Below are 24,436 nucleotides of genomic sequence, written 5' to 3' on the forward strand. Positions count from 1 at the left end.
AACCCACCTTCCATATTCTTAATAGGAATATATATATATATATATGTATATATAAGGAAGGGAATTAAGTTTTGAGCTGTAGTCTTTACAGAGATATTTAACTCTAGTATGCAGCTGCAGTCTAGACTAGGAGAAAAAGATGCTTCTCATGGGTGTTATTGGTCAGTGCAGCTCTTCTCCTCTATTACTACAACTTTCTGCATGTCCCAGCACACAGTTATGGATTTCGTTTCAAGAAGATTGGGTTATAACAGAAATTCGTTGTGCAGCCTCTTCAGTAAGTCCATCTTGGAGCGTGAGTCTAGGTGCTTAACATCCTCAATGGTCCTTGCAGAGATCCACTGCATATTTAAAAAAACAATGTCTCATTTAACAGGTTATATATTTATTTTTCAGTGCTACCTAAAGATGAGGTAAAATAGCATTAGAAAGCTTTTGAACAGAATGAAATGAAAAAAGAGAGAAACACAGGAATGTTTGTTTCTTTTTATAATTAGAGAGCCTAAGATCCCTGCAATGTACTCAAACATATACCCCCCAAACAACATTTCATTCTTAAGTAACACTTATCTTGAAAAAAAGCTGAAATAAAGAGCTAACCACTCTGAAGATTGGCAATGCACTTATATTGTAGTGATTCGTCTGAGACATATAATTGATTGGAAATTACAAGGTGTACTATTCTGCCCCATAGCTGCAGCTAACACTGCAGCATACAGAGGGTCTGAAATCACTGTCTGTAACTTCCATTAGGTCAGTAGCAATTTTTCAAATCTTGTGTTAAGAGACTCAGGGTGCACAGCTTCAGTTCTACTTATGTTTTGTTATATTTTGTTATCATGTGAAGCTTCATGATTCTTTCCCTTGGAATCAAGTGCTTCCTTGGTCTATTTATACAGGTCATGCTGTGTAATCCACAAAGATTCTGTTGTCTTTGTTTCTGTGAGGAAAATATAAATTAGTTTATTGTGAAGACAAAGTACAGCTCAGCACCCCACATAAGATGCTTTCTGAATTGAAAGCAGTAACTATTCTATATTTACAACACTGGCAGGGTACTTTTAAAGCTGGATTGCTGCCTGGGTTATTGAACCCCAGAATGCTAACATGAAATCCACAAAAGCTTTACAGTGATTTTCATACAATTTCAAATTATGCCTGAAGAAAGATGGACAGCTGTAACTCATAAACATTGTATGAGCAGATGAATTTCAAGGTCAAATTTTGTTCTGGAGTACAGCAGTAAGATTGATTTTTATTTTATTTTTAAATCTACCTGAAGATTACAAAATAATGAAATTTTGTTTTCAAGTTCATGCACAAGTGTCCATACTGTAAAAGGATCTTGTTAGAAGTCTTTTTCTTTTTTTTTTCACATATAGTATGGATTTCTCAGGCTATATCAATGAACATGAGTAGGAGAAGTGAACGTTTGTAATCTTGAATGAAAGGAATACATGACCAATTTTCCTACAAGATTTTATTTGTGAAATTTAAATCAATTGTGCAGAATAAATTTACAACTCTATCAACTTGCTGTATCCTGAAAATTGTGTATTTTTATAAAATGATAGGAATTTAATAGCAAAAAAAGAAGTCTATTTAACCCTTTAATAGAAAGGTTACTCTGAAAATAACATCTATTTCAATGGAAGCTACAAAAGATACATAGAGCATGACAACACTATCTGGCAGAGCAAATTCTCAATTGCAAATCACTAGTTCTCAACAAAGCCACCACCATTAGCTATGCATTTTCACCAGTGATGAACAAGAACCTGTATGCTGTACCCATAAAAATCTGCACCAGTGGAGGTGACCCATTGTCACTGTCACCGCTGCTGAAACACACGATGGACCACTTCAATGTGCTCACATCCACTGTTTAGTTTCCATAAATATTCCATAAGCAAATGTCAATGAATGTCAATGGGTGCCATTTTTTCTGCATGGAGGAATTCAATGACATACGTCTGTGTGTACACATGTCTATGTCAGACACCATTTTGTCTGATTGACTCTCAGCTGCCATTGGTTGCATGGCAACAAAATGTAAAGGAATATTGGTGAGAAGATTCAGCCTCTACTGCCATACTACCAACATCTGCTTTTGACACTGTAGGCCAAATTAGTAAAACATGAACTATTACTTTTGAAGCAGCCCTCATGTAATTCTAGATAATAAATTATGTTATCACATTCTGATACTTCTGGAATCTTATATTAAATAAGTTGAGCTCAGCTTATGTCCAGAAAATAAGCTCTTACTTTCTGGCCCTTTATACTTGCAAACTCCCGCTAGGTAAAGTGCATGAGTTTAAGGACTAAAATATTCCTTTATCCTTCAGTTCCCATTTTAGGATTTTTAAATCAGATGCTTGATCCACCTGTTCCGGGTTTAGCATAGGATCTGGAAAAGAAGGGATATTCAAGGACAGATTTTCAACTTACTTGATCTATCAGCTAATTATGAAACCAAATTACGTTAACAAAGACAAGAGGAATTGCTTTGCTGTCGGGGTTTGAAAGGTGATTGGTTGTCATTTTATATCATTTAGTGTTCTGAGGAGGTGAAGCTAATTTCTTTTCCATGATATCTAGAAAACTAAGGATGGGCTTCCTCTTTTCTACCTTTCTGTATCTGAAAAATATTTGTATATTCTAAAATAGTTATCACAAGTGTTCTCTATAACAGGTTTAAATCTTCACAGAATGTTTCTTTCTTCTGCTTAGTTAGCTCTTGAGAACTGAAGTGAGGTGCTATACTGGAGTACCCATTTGCAGCACTTGTAAGCCCAAAATTTGAATGTCTAAAGTCTTAGCCTGGAAAAAATATTTTAAAACCATGAATAGTAAATGCAGTGTACTTAATTTTATCAATGACAACAGAGTTGGTAATGTGTGAGAGCTAAGTTTGGAAATAGCAGAAAAATTAAACCAAGGCAAATACTGGCCTCTAAGCCTTTCTTAAAACAATATGTGGTTTGGCAAGATGTATTCCTAGCTATTATATGATAGTATTTCTAGTGTCATTGATGTTATTTATTGAGGTTTCCAATTTGTCAATCATGACTTAATGCTTTGAAAATATATTTGTCAGCAAAATTTGTGAAATCTGATCTGAATATAGACTCTTCAATTCCCAAAAGATATAGATATATTGGATACGTTGAGGAAAGTGGGGGGAAAAAAGGCTTGACACTAAATGAAACATCAATATAAATAAGTATAAGTACTTTGTGATAAATGGATATGCAAAATGTAGCCCCTAAAAAGGCTTTTTTTGGACATCCTTGAAAAATACAATTATTTGACTTCTATACAGAGAGGCATTTACACAGTAATTTATTTTCAGAGGGAATTTTATATGGATTTCACTGGAAGTATCAACACGGTGAGTACTGATATTTTTACAATGGGTGTTACAGGTGACTGAAGGAAATAAAAAATCAACAATGAAAGTATCAGTTCTTCAAATATTCATAGAATCACAGAATTGTTTGAGTTGGAAGAGACCCTTAGAGGTCATCTCGTCCAACTCCCCTGGAGTGACCAGGGACATATACAGCACAATCAGGTGCTCAGAGTCCCATCCAGCCTGACCTTGAATGTCTCCAGAGACGAGGCTTCCACCCCCTCTCTGAGCAATCTGTTCCAGTCCTTCACTATTCTTATCACTAATAATAATAATAATAATAATAATAATAATAAAAAATCCTTGCATGCAATCTAAATCTCCCCTCTTTCAGTTTGAAACCATTTTGCCTCATTCTATCACAGCAAATCCTGCTAAAGAGTCTGCACCCTTCTTTCTTATAGACCCCCTTCAGATACTGAAGGGCCACCATCATGTCTTCCCAGCGCCCAGGTCCCTCAGCCTGTCCTTATAGGGAAATTGTTCCATCCCTGCAATCATTTCTGTGGCATCATTTTTGTGGCCCTCCTCTGGACACACTTGTACAGGTCTATCTCTCCCCTGTACTGAGGACATCTGGACACAGTATTCCAGGTGAGGTCTCTCCAGCAAAAAATGGAGGGGCAGGATCACCTCCCTAACCCAGCTCACCGTGCTTCTTTTGTTGTAGTCCAGATGCAGATGGCTTTCTAGGATGCCAGGAAACATTGCTTTCTCATGTCCAGCTTGCTATCCACAGAACAAAACTGCTTAATGTTTCTGAAGACTATTTAAATAGGAACAAGTGGCAGTTTTCTATTCTGGACTTGTGAATGAATGAACATCAGGTCAGTGATATCAAGTAAATCCCAAGTAACCATCACTGATAAATAGGGAGCCTCCTGGCAGCTACTGTTGTCTACTAGTCAATGGAGCACAACAGCCAAAACACCAAAATCATCTCAGAAGCCAGAGAAAGGCACTGAATAAGTAGGACAAAAACAGACATTTTCTCTATTGAATTGCCCTTTTCAAGTTTTCCAGCACCTGAGACACAGAGCTCTAGCTCCAGACAGAGCAACTTAGTATGAACAAAAGCATGCCCTGTGTTTCAAGCTAGATTCCGTGTGTTAATTGCAACTCATAAGTGAGTTTTTATTGAAAGTAGATTAGCCAAAGTTCTTGAAAATATCCTGTAAAAACGAGATTACTCTAGGAGAAAAACCAGCTATGTGGCTGTTTATATTTGTTTATTATTCTGTGGTGCTTAAAAATAGTAAAAAAAAAAAAAAAAAATTAAAACTGTTGGTGTAACATCACTAATTTTCTTAACAACTTTCGTGAAGTTCTAAGGAATTGCTATGTACAGTCATTAAATATTCTGGTTTTTTTCCTGTGAATCAAGACCCTGTTGGTAAGATCTCTTCCAATCTCTATTACTCCATCTGAGACAAATAAAGCATACTTTCAAAGGAAGAAAAGATCTAAGCTGTGCAGATCCTCGAAGATTAAAATCAACAGCCTCAGTTCCTCTTTGTGCTGCTCTAGTGTTCAGCATAACTTAATATTTGTAAGCACTTCCTCTTAACAAGTGAATTGCACATTTTGTACAACAGAAAAGCTTTAACTGTTCTAAGATGTAGCTTGAGTTTGAAGCCATCATATAGATCCAGTCCATCAGGACAGTAGTATGATGCGTTTTGTCCTCAAATGATTTCAGTAAATTAAAACAAGTAAATCAGTAAAAATATAAATATCTAACTATTTTATGCCTTTCATTTAATAATTGGTTTTTAAACACACCATGCCTATTGTGTTACTTGAAGGAGTACCACATTTAGATGTCTGGGTCTGTCTAGGAGTGGTTCATGTCAACAGCACTCATGCCTGAATCCTTCTGTGTCAGATTTTCTAGTGGAAAGTTTGTTGAAATTGTCCAGAATAAATAGATCAAAGAGATAATATAGCAACGGGGATGATCAGGGGTCTAGAATTTAAGGTTTTTTAAGTAGTAAAATTGTTTACCTACTGACATACAAATAGATTCTTCTGCAACTTGATAGACAAATTCGTAAGTAGCAACTATATTGTATGTCAGTTTACGAAAGCAAAATTATCTATAGGTGAAGGTTTGGGTAATTTCCACTTGGCAGTTCTTTATTTAGAACCTTGTTTTCTCAGGTACTAATTTACTAGATTAAGGCTAGGATATGTCATTCTATGTCATTCTATGTACACTTAATTTCACTTATGAAGCCAGCTTTAGCAAAGAAGTACTTCCAGCAGGAATTTCATCCTTCCAGAGGTACTTAAGTCTGTAGAGAAGACATAAGTCATTGGTCTTCTACCTTTAGTAGGAAAGGCTGAATCCATTAGCTTTTATTATCCATTTATTTTTCAGAGTTTTCTCTCATGTCCAACCTTTTGGCTTGCCTGGACCACATTGAGCAGTGAGGAATTGTCTTGGGCTGGATATAAAAAATATAGTCAATATATAAAAGTAAGAAAACATTTTTAAAATACATTTTTATTAAAGCAATAATGATAATAATAAAATAATAATAAAATAATAATAAAATAATAATAAACTTGTTTAGCTTGGAGAAGAGAAGGCTCCAGAAATACCTCATTGTGGCCTTCACAATTTTAAGGGAGCATATAAATAGGAGAGGATGTGACTGTTTATGAGGGTAGATAGTGAAAGGACAAGGGGAATGGCTTTAAACCAAGATGGGAGGTTTAGGTTAGATATTACAAGGAAGTTTTTCACTCAGAGGGTTGTGATGCACTGAAACAGGTTGCCCAAGGATGTACAGGTTGTAGATGATCAAGGATGTACAGGTTGTAGATGCCCCATCCCTGGAGGCATTCAAAGCCAGGCTCGATATTGCTTTGGGTAGCCTGGTCTAGTGGTTGACAACTGCTTGTGACAGAACTGCTGAAACTAGATGACTTTTGAGGTCCTTTTCGACCCAGACCATTCTGTGATTCCATGATTCTATGAACATGTAAAGGTAGTGCAATATTTGACCTAGTTTTTGTAAAACTGATGCATTAGTCTGGTTTAGTGGAACTGGTTGCAATTTTTAGTGAGTTCTCAAGGGGTGTGACAGAGGTTTTTGGTGAAATTTTGCTCCTCCTGTACTTCATCCTTGAAAAGTTGTTCACAAATGTATTTGGTGCCAAAAAGTGGTGATATGAATAAAGCACAATTATGAAGCAAGGGATATAAGAGAGGACTTACGAAAGTCTGCTAAGGAGACATGATCAGTTTTTTTCTGTTGAATATCTGTTTGTAACTCTACGTTCAGTTTGAAAATTTGCAGGTAATGTATTTATGTTGAGAAAAATAGTCACAAATATACAAAAAAAAAAAAAAAAAAAAATTATTGAAACCTATTCTTAAATTCTCTTGTCATATTAGAAATCAAGGGTGCCTATTTTTCACTGTTCACAGACTGTATTAGGCCAGTGTATCAAAATGAGTATAATCATTTGCTATAACTTGAATTAATATTGCATTGCACGTTCCTTATGTCCTGGTTTCAGCCCGGCTGATTGCACACTAATGCTTGGTTTTTATTGAGTGATGATGGGTACCTGAGGCTGGGCCAGACCACCTGACAGGGAAGAGGTTAGACATGCCTGGCCTTGTTTATGACAAGAGGCATACCAGTCCTTCCTTTAGAAGAGTTTGCCAGCTCACATGGCTGCCAGCCATTCCTTCCCTCCATATTGCATCTCTTGGATCTTTTCAGTCTCCTTGCCTCTCCTCTGAGCTCTTGGAGATGGCATCTTTAGAAAAAGGACAATTTCATGTTCCAGGAGGTTTTCAAAGTGCAGCCAACTATGGCTTAGCTGGCATGCTGAAGATTGCAAGAGCATCTGTCAGAAAATGTTCTACTTTTTACTGCTCTGTTGGAGGCTTTTAGGGGAAACTTGTGTATCTTGTTCTATATATTATATTAAAAATAAAAAATAAAATTAAAAAAAAAAAAAAAGAGAGAGAAAGGAAGGAAGAAAAAAAGAAAGAATTTGAAACCTGATAGAAAAGATACTTTCTCAGTAAGAAAAAAAAAACAGCAGCAAGGTTACTATTCTATCGTTTCTCTCCTAGTCATTCTGCTTAGCACAATTTAGTCTAAGAATTTTTGCCCTAAACAAGTTTGAAATAGACTATCCTTATATTGAAGGTGCTGGAAATGGAGACTGTAGATTTACAGTGTCTGAAAATGAATTTTAAAACCCAAAAGTTAATGTAATAAACATCAAAAGAAAGAAAAGAGAAAATGGAAACAAACAAACAAACAGATTTCAACTGTGGGGTGTTAAATACACTTTCTTATTAATTAATACTCTTATAACTCAAATGTAGCAAATATACTTCTAAGCAAGATCGCATTCCTCATAACAAATGGTTGGCTATATCCTGAAGGCTGTACTATTTATCAAGAAAACATAAGCAAATAACAGACCTCAGGAAGTTTTTAATTGTGTATTTTTTAACAGCTATACAAAAAAAAAACAAACAAACAAACAAAAAAAACCCCACCATTTTAAGCATCTCAATCAATTGTAATGACATTTTTTTGAAGCCGAAGGATTTTGGTGCTTTTGCAGTTTAGCTTGTGGTGCACCTATATTTAATCCATCATGTATGATTATATGAAGGTAATTAGGTATCTGTCATTGACATGTACTGTTTCCTTCTGAAGATAGTGACATTTCAGTATTGAATAATGACTGGATTTGTATAAGGAATTACCTTCTGTACACTGGTGCCTTATCATAGAGCACACTTTACCTAAGCCATTGTAACTTTCTTCATGCTATTTCCAAAGAAAGGAAAGGGTGGAAAGGAGGAGTACAGTTTTGTGAGAAAAGATAGCATTCTAAGCTGTCATAAATTAGCTTCAGTTGTATCTGAAAGCTGGCATAGCCAACTACTATGGAATGGTTTGCTCCAGCATGTCTATCCGTACATGACCAGCTTCATTATTGTCCAGCAAACAAAAGAATGAAAGCAAAGAAGAAATAATCAGAGCAGAAATTGTATCCTTTGTCTGAAACTTTTCAGTGGATAAAACCAAGAAATCATGTGAAAAATGTAATGATCACTGCTTTAGAGGATTCCTGCATTCAAATGCAGGTTGCCTTGCCAGGCTTTTTTGACTGTTTATTGTGTTATTTTCTGACCCTGCTCAGGGAAGAACTTCTGACGTACTCTTTTGCAATTCAGCAAAATACAAGATCTTGTAAGCTTGTTATATTTTCTGCAACTATGGAGGCAGAGATCAAATAAATGTTCTCAGTACCTCTATGCTCCATTTGAAAAGCTGATGAACTATAAAATATCTTTTTGCTTTGCTTGACTTCCACAGTGCTTCCTTAAGTGGGTATATACTTCACGTGATATTAAGAATTCCTATAGGCAATGATTAAGGATTAAGACCCAGAGACTTTCCAAATATATCCAAATATATCCAAAACGTAGGGATTGTTCATTTTATTTTATTTTACTAAGTACAGTTGTTTTGTTTTTGTTACTGTTTTTATTATTTTTTTCTGCAACCACATTTAAAAGAAAGAAACAACGCTTGTATTGACTTAATATTTCCAGTTTTAATGTATTGAATACAAAAGGCACTTGCTTGCTTTTTAATTATGATTATTAAGATTATGATAGCTCTCAGTCTTTTTCTAATAATTTTTACTGCTGCTATACATTTTTTAGTAATTTGTAGTATTGATAGGGTAATATTTTCAAATGCAGTTAATGGCTTTTAATTTAGTTGTTGAGTTTTGGTTTTTAATCCTGTTTCTCTTTTCAAGTGACCATAGTGTAGTACTCTCTTTCCAACGGATTGCACTGTTCTTTTTGTCTGTCAAAAGCATCAGGACAAATATATCCTATGTATTTACAGGTAACTTTTCATACATTCTGTACAAAAATGAATTGCTATACTAGACATATTAAAATTAAGTTACATTGGGCCAACAATATTCCATCCCATTTAGAGCACAGCAGATAAACCTGAAATAGGTAAAACAGTACAAGTAATATCTAAAGTGAAAAGACTCATAAAATGTAAGATGTTGCCTGCACACTACACCTTGTTACCTGGTCATCATTATCTATTTGATTTTTTCACCTCTTTCTAATTGCATCTGCCTTCCTGAACAAATTCCTTTTTCCACTTTGTAGATGAAATTCAGGTCTTTATTATTCTCTCAAACTGTGTCATCTTTAGGTTAGGTGTTAAATTTCAGACAGATTTCCTCATGAATACTGCAGTTCTAAAAACCATAGAATCATGGAACCATTAATGTTGGAGAAGAACACTAAGATCACCTTGTCCAACCACCAACTCATCACCACTATGCCCATGAACCCATGTCCTTCAGTGCCATGCATACACTTTTCTTTAACGTCTTCAGGGACAGTGACTCCACCACCTCCCTGAGCGGTCCTTTCCAATATCTCACCACTCTTTCTGAGATTTTTTCCTAATATCCAACCTGAATTGGATTATTATCTGAGTTACGGCACTACAGAAATAGATTTTATAGTTTATAATTATAGCTTACAGCTGAAAAAGAAATTAATGCATGAATTTGTTTTTAGTTTTGTCTCTCTTAAAACAGTTACTCCAGAAAAGGATAGTGAGTTCAGTAATACAGTTACATGACGCAGTTTCACCAAATCTGTCACTGGATGTTAAGCAGGTTTATTATTTGACATATCTTTATGAAAATGCAAATTCTGGCATTTTCCCAAGCAGGCAAATCCCTTCCAGTCAACAGTGTGAAACATTAAAACTCACATAACTATTCCAAGAGAATGTAATATTGCTAGGACAATTTACTAAAATCAGTCAAAATTTAAACTTAGATAAAGAAAATTAACTGAAAGATATTAAAAGGAACGAAAAAAAATGATAATCTGGCTTTCAGTATTGTCATTTTCATGCCTTTCCTACTTATCAGACCTGTATTTTCTCAGTATTTTTAATGTTTAGTAGTGACCCACATTTTTTTCAGTCATACTTCACAATTAAGTAATTCAAATAGTGTTTGAAACAATTTTCGCAACAGCTTATCAGTATAAACATAGTAACTCATAAATACTTGAATGTGATTTACATAAATTTGAAGAACTGGCATAGTTACACTGTGAACTAAATAATGAAAAAGGGGGAAATGTTTTAGTGAAAAGAGGCTTTTTGGATCATTGGTCACAAATGGAGATATTCAACAAGTTATTTAAAGTAAACTATAGTGTATTTAATCACATTCCCTGTGATAATTAACATTACTGTTAGACTTTTTTTATTTTTTTTTATTTTTATTTTTATTTTTGTCTACGGCCTAATAGACTAACAACCAGTTTAATATTTAAATAAATAAACTATTACTAATTAACTATACAAGTCAGACTCTGACATTAGTGTGAAAAGTTAGGAAAGTTAGAGAACATCTAGGGAAATGAGAATGTAGTGTAAGAGATGGAAGAATAGTTAACGGTCAGGAGTTATCGGTTTTATAAAGGGATGAAAAAGCTCTACAGGAAAGTAATTAATACTTCTTAATCTGTCTTTGGGGGGTACAGTACTGTGAATCAAATTGACATTAGTATGTAGTCCTGGGATTGCGTGCTGTGATAACATATAAAGTAGCAATACTTGCTGCTTTACAGATATTTTATATTACAGGTAAGACTGGACTACATTGGTTAGTATGCACTGCTACAGTTTATACAGCAAATCAAAATATTGGTGTTATTCTTGTTTAACAACAGAACAGGAACAGTTGAGCTCTTGTAGTATATGTTCATTAAAAGGCATTTCAATTGATTAAAAAGGATTACAGACCCACACTGGCTTTATTTCTGATTTATTTCCAAAGCAGATAGTTCTGTGATTTACAGTTGCTAACTCTTGGCTTTTCAGCAAGCTAGATAAAGATGGGGGCTGTATGAAAGGACTGCTTTTTCTGATTAAGACCAAAGGGACCAAATGTCTTGTCTGTGCCGCACTTGGCAAAGAGCCAGGCAAAATTCTGAAAGAGTTTGGATGAAGCATGATAAAAAAGAAGTAATGACTTAACTAAACAGATAATATGCGAAAGGGATTACCATATATCTCCAGTGACTGCTTTTATATTTTCACATCCACAAAAGACAGAAGCTGATTTAAGGATTTAGATCTTTATTTCATCCGGAACGAATGGGACTTTCACTAAACTTTCATAAGTAGCGACTTAATATTATGGATCAAAAAAACTCTACAATTTTAATAATTGGAAACTGGCAGATGAAAGGAACTGTTGCAGACTTCACCTAATAAAGAGAAGAATAACCTACTATCTCTATAGAGTCCAAAATATTTAACAGACATAAAAATCTAAACTCACTACATAATTTTAAATTCAGTACTATGAGTACTAGAGGCTTTTTGATACTCATTCCCACCATCAGTAACATACATATATGATGAGTAACATATATGCTTGAATTAATTTACTGTTAGAATCTTGGAAAATACAATAATTATAGTTCGGTAAAAACAGACTGATTCTTTTATAATGGAATTGTATTTCCATTGAAAGGATATAGTTAAAGTATAAAGTATTCCTTGATGAGGAAGTCTAGTCATTGCATGAAGTCTGTAAAACGCTATCTGATCACGTGTATGAAGTAATTTCATCAGGAAAAGACACTGTTGTCTGGAGAATGAGTGAGCAAACCAAAGGGAAAAAACAAGACACTTAAACTCTAATTGGCATTACTGGTTAAAGACAATACAAAATTTTTAATGTATCAAAGACAGAAAAGAAACACTATAATTTCCCCAGTAAAAGATAAAAGCGAGCATTCATTCTCACTCTCTTTTATCAAGACTCCATACTTCTCATTCCAAGCTGCATGTCTCTAAAAAGCACGCATCCTTCAAAAGCTGACAAAACAGCAGAATTAATCAAGACTGATGTGTCCTTATTTCAGTTAGCTCCATGTAATCCATCAAAAATATTTATGCAAAGATTGGATTAGCTTGGAGAGAATTCTTAAATATTACAATTAATAATAAACACATGCTTGAGCTGCCAATGTTTAAAAAAAAAAAGGTGAATAAAAAAAATATATATGCACTTATTTTCCTCATCTCTCCCCCCTCCCCTTTTTTTAGTTTTAAAATCCACTTCTTAGAGACTTAATGATATTTCTAAAAGTCACATTACACTTGCTTAAAGGTCTATTAAAGTAGTCTATAATTATTAAAAGATTGTGGTCTTTTATTGTTAGGAGACAAGCACAAAACAAGCTTCAGTACTGTGTGTCAGTACTTCTTCTTTTGAAATTTGAGCCTGTGTTACATATTTGACCTTCTAGTCAATTCTGGACTTCTCTTCGCCATTAGATTTCAACACAATAGAAGCAGTTGCTCCTTAATGTTACAGTTTTAGAGACAGAAAGAAAAGCTGCCTTTGCGACCTATTGTAGGGAACCTGTATAGCAGGTTGGACTTGATGATCTCTTGAGATCTTTTCCAACTCCTGCAATTCTGTGATTCTGAGATTTTGCCTGTGCCTGGAGAACCTTACCTTTTCCCTAGAATGTAACTGATATGTAATTTGTACACAAGTTAATCATGCTTCTTAAGAACCGCACGTGCAATAATTTTAATTTTTTATACCTGTTTTTCTTGTAGAAAGTATACAATTAAGCACTTAATTTCTGTCATCTCTCATATTAAGAAATCAACTTTTCTTTTTCCTCTTTAGTCATCTAAACAGCTACCGCCTCTCCTTATGACTCCTTCTGTTTTTTCCCCTTTCTGATATTTATTTTCTATCTTAATTATGTTTTAAATATATTTTATTTTAAATTTATTTTCATTTTTATTTCCTCCCCTTGTTTATTTGATCATTGCAGAGGTAATAGGACTCATGTTGCCTTCAACACAAACAGAATAAGTTTTATTATTTTTCATTTCACTCGTTGCTTTGCATTAACAAGGAAATTTGCAGGTATTTTTCATGCTTTCCTTTCTACATGCAGCAGAAGTTTGTGCACTGTTATCATAAACTGTGTATCTAAAGAAACTAAGCAAAAGTCAGTAGGAAGTGTGGAGCTTTAATTTGGAACATTTTAGCTGCACAGGAAGGCAATGAGCATTATTATGAAGGTTAAACAAGAATAATGCTTTAAAAAAAACACAACTCTTTTAATCAGTGTATTTCCAGATGATAAAAAGAAAGTCAAAGAGATGAAATTGACAAATGTAGCATATAATGGTCCTTCTTGGAGCAGTACTACAGGGGCCTCATTAGTAGACATTTTAGTACAATCATTTTTACCCCTGTGGCTGTCACTTCAGACTACTCAGAAAAGGTGGCTCTAGGAGCTAATCACAGCAATGCCTTTCTCAATTTTATTTTCCTTGTAAAAATGAGGCACAAGAGAGCAAGTAAGTTCTAATTGAAATCAGAATTATCATTGCCATGGATGCATGCTGTGTCTGTAGGGTATGTTTTTGCCGTTAGAAAATTTCCTTTTTCCCCATAAGTTTGGGACTTAAATGCAAAGTTGTGTTGAAGTCAATAACAGTGTAGATTTTTTTCTGCAGTTTTGAATAGCTCCAGCAATACATTTCTTCCTTTCTTAACAGAAGAACAGTTGTCCATTTATGTTTAATATTATTAACTGTAGTTGATAAGGGGAGGGGCAGACTTCAAGGATGAGAAGTGCCATTTACATTGCACATTAAATTACAAATTGGCTCTCTCTTGCATGTAATTCCTTTTCCTTTAGAATTCTTCAATTTCTCTTACAAGAATAATAAGTACGATTTCCTGCTTGAAGTTTAATTGCCAACTTGAGAGCTACTGCAGATCTCTGTTGCTAAAAAAAATTGCATAAAATGAAAGCAAAGTATTAAATGAGTACTTTAAAGTGGGAAAAAATGGTTTTTTTTTCTTTAACTTCAAAGAAGTAACTGACTGTGATGGTCCATCCTGCACATACTGGGGAAAAAAAATACATTCCTGAAATTTCATTCTTCTTACCCCTGAATTTATATGATAGTTATAATAATCCCAATATTAATCTGGGGCATTCAAATGTATTTCCTCCCTTTTCTTGTGAAATAGTAACTTGGTATTCTACTTCAGAGAAAGCAACACAGGGAAATAGAAAGTTCTGTAGAAGAGACGTCTTTTCATGTCTATTCATGTCCTAGAATTTTCTACCATTGGAGGACTTGCTTCTTTTGAAGTAATGTGTTCTGGTTTCAGCCAAGACTATTGTAGAACTCCAGTGTTTTGGCTTTTGCTGAGTGACTGGTATTTACCCAATGCCAGACTGGGCCACTAGATGGGGAAGGGCTGCCACCATGGAGTATTCCTTTGGCCATTTTAAGTCTGGTATCCTAATTCTCTTCCCCCCCAGCTGTTTGGGCCTTCAGGTGAGAATGGGCTTGGCTTTGTACAACTCTGCTTAGCAAATATAAACATTGGAGCATTATCAACATTTTTTTTTCTCTCGGAACCAGAACATAGTATCATATCAGACATCAGAACCAAAGATAATTATCATCCTATACTTGATGCAGCAGAGAATATGGTCACCGAGAACAAGGAGGGGGTTGAGGTCCTCAATGCCTTCTTTACATCTGTCCTTAATAGCCAGACCAGTTATCCTCTGGGCTTTTTATGACCCAATTTGGAAGTCTGGGACGCTGCTCAGAATGCCCCCAGCGATTCTGATGGAGACAGTCAGAGAGCCTCTCCTCCATCTGGACTGTCACAAGTCGATGGGACCGGATGGGCTGCACCCTTGGGTGCTGAGGGAGCTGGCGGGGTGATTGCCGAGCCCCTCTCAGCCATCTATCAGCGCTCCTGGTTAACTGAAGAGGTCCCAGAGGACTGGAGGCTTGCTGATGTGACTCCCATCTTCAAGAAGGGCCATAAGGAGAATCCAGGGAACTATAGGCCTGTTAGCCTGACCTCGGTACCAGGGAAGGTTATGGAGCAAATCATCTTGGATGAGATTGCACAGCATGTGCGCTGTGTCTAGTGGATCAGGCCCAGCCAGCACGGGTTTGTGAAAGGCAGGTTGTGCTTGATCAACCTCATCTCCTTCTATGACTGGGTGACCAGTTTGGTAGATGAGGGAAGAGCTGTTGATGTAGTCTACTTAGACTTCAGCAAAGCCTTTGACATGGTCTCTCACAGGCTTCTTCCAGGGAAACTGGCTGCCCGTTGCGTGGACAGGTATACACTCCTTTGGGTAAGAAACTGGCTATAGGGCCATGCCCAGCGGGTAGTGGTGAATGGAGTTAAATCCAGCTGGCAACCCGTTTCAAGTGGTGTTACCCAGGGGTTGGTACTGGGGCCAGTCTTGTTTAATATCTTCACTAATGACCTAGATGAAGGGATTGAGTGCACCCTCAGTAAGTTTGCAGCTGACACCAAGCTGGGAGGTGGTGTCAATCTGCCTGAGAGTAGGGAGGCCCTTCAGAGGGATTTAGACAGGCTGGATCGCTAGGCTGAGGTGAATGGGATGAGGTTCAACAAGGCCAAGTGTCAGGTTCTGCACTTTGGCCACAACAACCCCACGCAGTGTTATAGGCTTGGGGATGAATGGCTGGATGACTGTGAAGAAAAGGACCTGGGGGTGTTGGTTGATGCTCGGCTGAACATGAGCCAACAGTGTGCCCAGGTGGCCAAGAGGGCCAATGGCATCCTGGCCTGCATTAGAAATAGTGTGGCCAGCAGGAGCAGGGAGGTGATCATCCCCCTGTACTCAGCACTGGTGAGGCCGCACCTCGAGTACTTTGTTCAGTTTTGGGCCCCTCACTACAGGAAAGATGTTGAGGTTCTGGAGCATGTCCAGAGAAGGGCAACAAAACAGGTGAGGGGTTTGGAGCACAAGTCTTATGAGGAGCGGCTGAGGGAGCTGGGATTGTTTAGTCTGGAGAAGAGGAGGCTCAGGAGAGACCTCATTGCATTCTACAACCTCCTGAAGGAAGGTTGTGATGAAGAGGGATTTGGCCTCTTCTCCCAGGCAATGAGCAGGACACGGGGAAATGGCCGCAATTTGTATCAGAGGAGGTTTAGATTAGACATAAGGAAGAACTTCTTCTCTCAGAGAGTGGTCAGGCACTGGAATGGCCTGCCCAGGAAGGTGGTGGAGTCACCATCCCTGGCAGTGTTCAAGAGGCGTCTGGACGACGTGCTGCGTGAAATGGTTTAGTGCTAGTGGTGGCAGTGGTGATGAGGAGACGGTTGGACCAGATGATCGTATAGGTCGTTTCTTGTGATTCTATGATTCTATGATTCTGAAGGAAATAATTTAATCCCAGCTGAAACTAAGACAAACGACAACGTACTGACAGATGTGTATTCTAAACAATATAGGGAAGAGCCCCAGTATACTATACGAGTAACTGGTGAGCATGGAAAAACGCTTGGAGAGTTTTTCTTAAAGAGGGTGATACTACCGTGAAAAAGAGCCAAGTTTTTGTGAAGAGCTAGGTTAGATAAATTAGACCTCACTTTGGTTTGGCCTTTTGGTTGGGTCTTTTGAGAAAACAGAGGCAAAGTCTCAAGTACATATCCACCCAACGCACACACACACGTATATATATTTGTATTTAGTACGGTTTTACTGTATTCTAATACATTATGTCATGTTTATTTTCTTTCTGGAATAAATTAATAAAAGTTTCTTAACTAAATATCTGAAAGAAAACAGAAGCCAAACAATTTTTCTTCAAGTCATGGAAATGTGAAAACTTTTTAGTAACTTAATGACCTGCGATTTTTTGATACATAATCACAGAATCATAGAATCATAGGGGTTGGAAGGGACCTCAAGAGATCATCAAGTCCAACCCTCCTGCCAAAGCAGGTTCCCTACATCAGGTCGCACAAGTAGGTATCCAGGCAGGTCTTGAACATCTCCAGAGAAGGAGACTCCACAACCTCCCTGGGCAGCCTGTTCCAGTGCTCTGTCACCCTCACCATAAAGAAGTTCTTGCACACATTTCTGCAGAACTTCCTATGCTGCAGTTTCTGGCTGTTTCCACACACTGCTAAAAGCGTCTGAACTCACCACTCTGCCCCCCACACCTTAGATATTTATAGACCTGGATCAGGTCCTCTCTCAGTCTTCTTTTCTCAAGGCTAAACAGACCCAGTTCACTTAGCTTTTTTTCATAGGGAAGATGCTTCTGGCCCTTCACCATCTTTGTGGCACTCCACTGGACTCATTACAAGAGATCCCCATCTTTTTTGTACTGGGGAGCATAGAACTGGACACATTACTCCAGATGAGGCCTTACCAGGGCAGAGTAGAGGGAGAGGATCACCTCCATTGACCTGCTGGACATGCTCTTTTTAATGCACCCCAGAATGCCATTGGCCTTTTTGACCAGTCAGCCAATCCTCAACCCACCTCACTGTCCACTCATCTATCCCACACTTCCTCAGCTTTGTTATAAAGATATCGTGGGAGACAGTATCAAACGCCTTGCTGAAATCAAAGTAGACTACATCCTCTGCTCTCTGCCCATCCACCCAGCCAGTTACACCATCATAGAAGGCTACCAGGCTGGTCAAGCATGACCTCCCCCTGATGAACCCATGCTGACTACTCCTGATAACCTCCTTTTCTTCCAGTTGTCTGGAGATGGCATCCAGCACCAGCTGTTCCATCACCTTTCCAGAGACAGAGGTGAGGCTGACTGGCTTGTAATTACCTGGGTCTTCCTTCTTGCCCTTTTTGAAGACCGGAGTGACACTGGCTATCCTCCAGTCTTCAGGCACCTCCCCCATTATCCAAGACCTCTCCAAGACACTCCAAGAGAGCGGTTCAGAAATCACCTCTGCCAGCTCCCTCAGCACGCATGCGGTCCCACAGATTTATGAACATTGGTGTTGCCTAGGCATTTTTGGACCGCCTCTTCACTGACTGAAAGGAAGTCTTCCATTCCCCAGACCCTCTCACTAACCTCCAGGGTCTGGGATTCCTGAGGGAGAGATTTTTCACTGAAGACAGAAGCAAAGAAGGCATTTGGGATCTGCCTTCTTGGCATCCCCCATTATCAAAACACCCCCCTCACTTAGTAGGGGAGTCACATTTTCCCTAGTCTTCCTTTTATTGTTAACATATTTAAAAAAGCCATTTTTATTATCCTTTATCACCTTGGCCAGATTCAATTCCAGACGGGCTTTAGCCTTCCTCATCACATCCCTGCAGGCCCTGACAACTTTTCTATATTCTTCCCAAGTTGTCAGACCCTTTTTCCACATTTCATGAGCCGCCTTCTTCCCTTTGAGTTTGTGCACGAACTCCTTGCTCATCCACACAGGTCTCCTGCCACCCTTTCCTGATTTCTTGCTCACAGGGACACACTGATCCTGAGCTTGGAAGAAGAGCTTTTTAAATGCTGACCAGCTCTCACAGGCCCCCTTACCTTCTAACACACTAGCCCATGGGATAGCTCCAAGTAGGTCCCGGAAGAGATCAAAGTCAGTTCTCCTAAAGTCCAGGGTAGAGAGCCAAGAGTCCACCCATAACGAACTCAATATTGCACAACAGCTATGTGCTATTGCTTTCAAGGAATCACCTGCTTAAGAAACTTAAAAACAGAAACTTTCACAGTATGCCAGTGTCAGCAAAGAAGATATTCATTGCATGTAGTTCTTACTGAGACCAAATGCTGAAGAGAAAGGATAAAGCTATTCATTGACAGAAGTTGTTATCAGAATTATAAATAAATGTAAAATCTTTAGACAGCTCCTTCAAGTATAATGTCTACTTTATCCATGATTTCCCATCAGTAGACAAAAACACCAAATCATATTATAGAGTAGTAACTGGAATAGGACAGATTTCAGAATGCTTCACGTTATTCAGAGTGCTCTTGAGGCAACAATAAGAAAGAGAGTTTGAAAACAGGTAGCTATAATAGAAACTATTTTTCAGCTTTAGCTGAAGCTGATGCTATCACCTACTTCTTGTGATACTGACTTCTGTAGAGGTGAGCATCAGGAGTTATTAACCCAAAAGGTTATATTGACTGAGGTGAAATTAAGGTCAACAAAAGTAAAATAAATCTTTGTTTCATGAATGTCCAAGTCCAAGGACAGATGCTCTGAATTATTTTATTTGTCACCACCAGAAATACCATTTTTTGGAACGTGAGTGGAAGTGTAATGACACTCTGGTAATGACGATTTCCTAATGTTTTACAGCTTTTTAGAGGAGAATGGAAGAAGCAATTCCTTACTTAAAAAAAAAAAATGATATAAAGTCCTATTAATTGTGTCAAATGTATATCTAATGTATTTTATTAACAAAAGATTCCATTTTGAAGCATGGGAGGAACAAGAAGTGCTTTTGTAAGTATTAAATATTGATAGCAAATACTTTTAGGTAAAATTTAAGTGTGAAAAGAGAAATAGAAAAATATACTGCAAGCAACAGATAAATTAGCACTTGAGAAGTTGGAAATAGGAAGCAGAAGACATTTTTGATGTTTTCACACTAGTATGAGACAAGTTTCAGAAAATGATCTGACAAGTGTAAAGAAAGGGTATGGGTTTAGGTAACTTTAGAGGTCATGAAAGGAGCTGGGGGGAAGGAATCAAGATAGAAACTTGCTACTTGTCTTTTACTTCTATTGATGGTGTGGATGATAACATGAGTGCTTCACTGACTTTCTAGTCAGTTGTCCAGCTTTTGTATCTAAAAAACTAAATAGTCTCGTGACTAATTTGGTCCATTAATCTAGCTAATCAATTCTGGTTCCTTCACCAATTGCAAAACTAGTAGCTTTCTTTTTTGTTGTTGTTTTTTGTTTTGTTTTGTTTTTTTTTTGTTTTGTTTTGTTTTCCACTGAGTATCTCAGTTTATCTGGGGACACACTTACTTCCTTTCATCCTCCATACTTCTATGAAGATGGAATGGAGATTTATTAGAAGCATTTCTGTTACACAAAATGAATTGCCTTTTCCACTGCCTCCTTCCCCTGTATCTTGTATGTCAATGTGCTATCAAGAAGGCATGAATAGTTAGAAGGAAATACAGAAATACTTGGTAAGTGATGATCACAAAATGATCTTAGGGGAAACTATATCATTAGCAGATACAAATTGTCAAAAACTAAGTATTTCTCTTCAGTTTTCTTTTAGATTTTGTAATGGACTCTTCTTTACTGAATAACAGGAAATGCTGAAACATCATCAGAATAGTATTTTTGTATTGACTTTTTTTTTAAAGAAAATTTAATTTTGTCATTAAAAGTTGTACTTAAATTCAGCTTACTTAAATATCATGATAAAGATATAAAGACCAAATAGCATGAGCGTTGCATTTGGAGAAGCCCCAGATTCTTTCCTCACTTTTGCTTCCAAGTTGCCTTTATGGTTTTTTGTGTGCTTGATTTTTGCATGCATAAACACTTTTGTAAGTAGGACAGACCTCAGTATGGGTTTACATACAAGATTTAATTTTTTTTTTTCTCTCTCAAAATAATTTCTCACTAGGAAAGTGTTTATTGAACAGCTTGGGAATATCCTCTTATCTAAAAGAGTAGATATATATATATATATTAATTTTAAAGCAAGTAAGGTTAAAAAATTATGTTTGTATCACTCACCATGAACATCATGAAGAATTTTTTAGTTCACAGCAATTTCAGTTTTTTTCAGAAACTGTTTAAGTTTCAGGACATTACCCAGCCATTGGATAAACAACCTTCTATTATAAACTACAGTGTGTAATGTATATTATTAATGATGCTCTCATAGAGCTGCTTTTCATGATAAAAATGAAAGTTTTCAATTGTTGGAATCACATTCAGAATGAAGTGAGGGCAGGAAAGGATGAAGAGCCAGGCTCCACAGCACAACACTGTATTCTGTTAATGCAGATGCTGTAATTTGTCTCTCAAGTCATTTACCCCTCTGGTGGCTTATGGAGAAACACATACATTCATATTTCCAATAAACCTGATTGTAGTCAGATGAAATTTAAATGGTATGCAAGCAGGAAACGAAATTAGGTCAGGAGAAATAGCCACTACAAATTAACAAGCCCACTGATATCCTCACCATTAACGTCATTATTTCCATCAGCTATTTCGATTATGTAGAAGTAAACATCAAATAATATGTCGTTAAATAAGGAGGAAGTGTAGTAGTTATCTCTGTATTTTCTTCTTTCTATTTATAGACTGAAAAGTGAAGCACAAGTATGGATTTTCAAAATCACTAAAATCTTTGTGTGTGTGTGCATGTGGTTCTCTTTTTTTCTCTTCTATGATTTTCTGCATGCTAAGGATTTTATTCTGCAAGTCTGTCTCGTGAGGAGGGAGATGAGCTTTAACTATGTGTATAGAAACCAAACTACTCTGTGAAACTCTCACTTAACAATGATTTGGCTTGAGAATATGACAGAGGTATGAGCACTCTTTGTCAACAGTTTATGGGCTGGTCTGGCCCGATTCCATGACTAGCAGGGTGGAGGGATTTGCAAATCCGAGCCTCTAGAAAAGGAGAAACAGGGACCCCAAAATAATTAAAAACAGCAGTGATGATCTGAGGAGAAACAAACTAATTTACTGAATATCATATCAGAATGCAAGATGACACACTAATACAATATAATACAGTATAATTAGAATTGAAGCTAATAAATCAAATAAAATGAGAGAGTGTCCGAAAAATCTGAAGGCCTTACACTAATGGTGTGCAGTTTGTATGAGCAGCAGCGAGAGAGCCTGACAGTCAAAAAGAGAGCCATCATGTGACCTACCAAGGCCTTATATGTGTTTCCCCTGAGCAGGAATGATAACAGAACGCGAACAGTCTTTCGGGGAATATAGTTCTTCTCTTCCGGATAGGTGCCCAGATCTGGAGCATTAACCCTTTAACTCCCAATGGGATACCAATAACCAAATATTATAAAATCATGACAACTCTCTCTCTTTTTCCCTCACTCTGTGTTTCTCTAAAATCCATGAAACATATAATGTGAGTTTGTGTATATATACAATGAATTAAAAATGCCTCAAGTGAATGTTCGTACACTGAGAAATCATCTCATTCTAGATAAAAAGATGAATCTTAATACTCCCTTTGTCTAGCGTATATATGTATGCATGCACGTCCATACATAGTATATTCACATAGTCCAGAACAATAGGCAATCTTAATGTTATTTTTTGTGTTTACCCAAACTTACAGTCATTTCATACAAGAATGAAAAAGAGTGAAGAAAGGTGAAGAAAAAGACTGGAACTTCTTAAAGACTATATTGGCTTATAAGAAAGTAGCAGTCAGGTGGAAACATTGCATATGATTCAGTCACTCCTTGCTTTAAAGTCCTATGAAAATTTAGAATGTAAAGATAATATTACAACTGAGTATCTGCAGCTATCTGTACACTAGAATGTTAATAGATCAGATGCGAATGTTTAGAAGACTCTCAAAAGCATCCAGTTTCAAGCTTCAAAATGACATTTTACTGAATTAATATTCATTAAAAATGCCCATTGCCAGTGGTCTGTTCTTAATCACTATTGTCTATGATAAGGTTATTTTAAATTGGTTCAGGTGTACAATACCACTGAATGGAGGTTTTTTTCTGATATCTATAATCCATCAGTTCAAAAAACAATTTGAGGAGGAAAGCCAGAACAGACTGCTACTGCCGTCTTTCTTCCTGCTCTTTTCCCATAAAACTCCCCTGGTGTTCTATGTTCCTCTGCTTCCTCCCCTGAAGAAAACTGGGTGATCTCAGCTGCTCTTGACAATTATTTTTGGGATCACAGCTTGTACTAGTTCTGCATATTATGCAGGATTATTCTCTTTCCATCAGACACCCTGCCTGTTTGCCTGCTCTGCAGGATTATTTTGGTTTTACCAGACATCATTCCTGTATACTCTGCAACCTCAATTCTTAACTTGCAGGTTTTAATAATTGCAATTATTTTTTTTTTCATGCACCTTGTTTTTGCAGCCATATCACAAGTCTCCATCTGTCTTTTTGCAGTTAAGGTCATTATTTCTGTATTCAATCCGAGCTGCGTTGTGAAATGTTATTAATGATTTTGAAATGTTAAATTATGCTTTTATACTGTACCTGCTTGTTCTGTTTTTGTGGCCCGATGTCTGTGTTCAAGACGAGCAAGCACTAATTTTGTTGCTCAATGTGCAACTAATTAATGCAGTAAAACCAAATAATGGATTGAAGACATGCATAATTTAATGAGTTAAAGCTCTATCTCATACAAGTGTCAACTGAAGATTAAATCTCTGGTAAAATTCTAAGCAAAGTCAATTTATATTTATAATTTATCTAAAAATAAAGTATTTCATTACAGCTTACTCAAATTTAAGTAGAACTTAGGATGTGTATTTAGCAGACACAGATTGAACTTCACCTTTATAAGCAGATATTAATGTTCTTAAAACTTAGGCAGATTAGAACTTTCTTCACTATATTAGAGCATGAGATCTACCTGATCGTCAGTAAGCTTGGAGTAAGGCTTGCTGTGCTTGCACAGGGCTTCAAAATGATCAGTTTTTCTTAACCGCAAACAAAATAAAGAAGAAATTTTGAATGTCTCAAAGCAATTCTGAATATATATGTAAAAACTGTGCAAACTCATTTTTCCAGCATGTTCTTCTTAATACCTATTTATTTAAAGGAATGAAAACATAAAATATTTTTTCAGCCTTCCATAGAATTTACTTGAAATGTGAGAGAGAGACTCAGAAAAAGAATGCTGTCATTTGGAGAAGTGAGGAGACTGTCAGTAACAGGAATCACCTTGTGCTTCTGAGCGTGTTGTGTCTCCTATAGCATTTTCAAAAACCTTTGGGAAATTGCATGCGTTAACTGTGTATGCTTAGGAGACAGCTTTACTGTAAATTACTCTAGGCAGCTAAGCAGCAGATCCCCTTTGGCTGTTACTGTGTTTGGCTATATTAGTATGTCATATCTGCACACAGATGTTCAAGCTGATTTTTTTT

The 24,436-nt window shown here is 36.8% G+C and overlaps 1 protein-coding gene across 7 annotated transcripts in view; it reads left to right on the top strand.

Moving 5' to 3' along the window:
- The window catches only part of PCDH9 (protocadherin 9), a 703,877-nt gene that overhangs the window by 335,944 nt on the left and 343,497 nt on the right, over positions 1 to 24,436 (top strand). For 2 of the 7 annotated variants that reach the window (XM_042838945.1, XM_042838948.1), the window contains exon 3: positions 19,238 to 19,266. The exons of 4 other annotated variants lie outside the window; for them this stretch is intronic. In XM_042838945.1, the coding sequence (XP_042694879.1) occupies positions 19,238 to 19,266 (29 nt within the window). Of the gene's footprint in view, positions 1 to 1,176; positions 1,195 to 15,475; positions 15,495 to 19,237; positions 19,267 to 24,436 lie in introns of all 7 variants that reach the window. One more of the 7 variants, XM_042838944.1, reaches the window with a different exon arrangement.

This window comes from Centrocercus urophasianus, unplaced genomic scaffold (genome assembly GCF_019232065.1).
Source record: "Centrocercus urophasianus isolate 14NV4802_14NV808 unplaced genomic scaffold, USGS_Curo_1.0 seq_9, whole genome shotgun sequence".
In the NCBI taxonomy this organism is placed as follows: domain Eukaryota; kingdom Metazoa; phylum Chordata; class Aves; order Galliformes; family Phasianidae; genus Centrocercus; species Centrocercus urophasianus.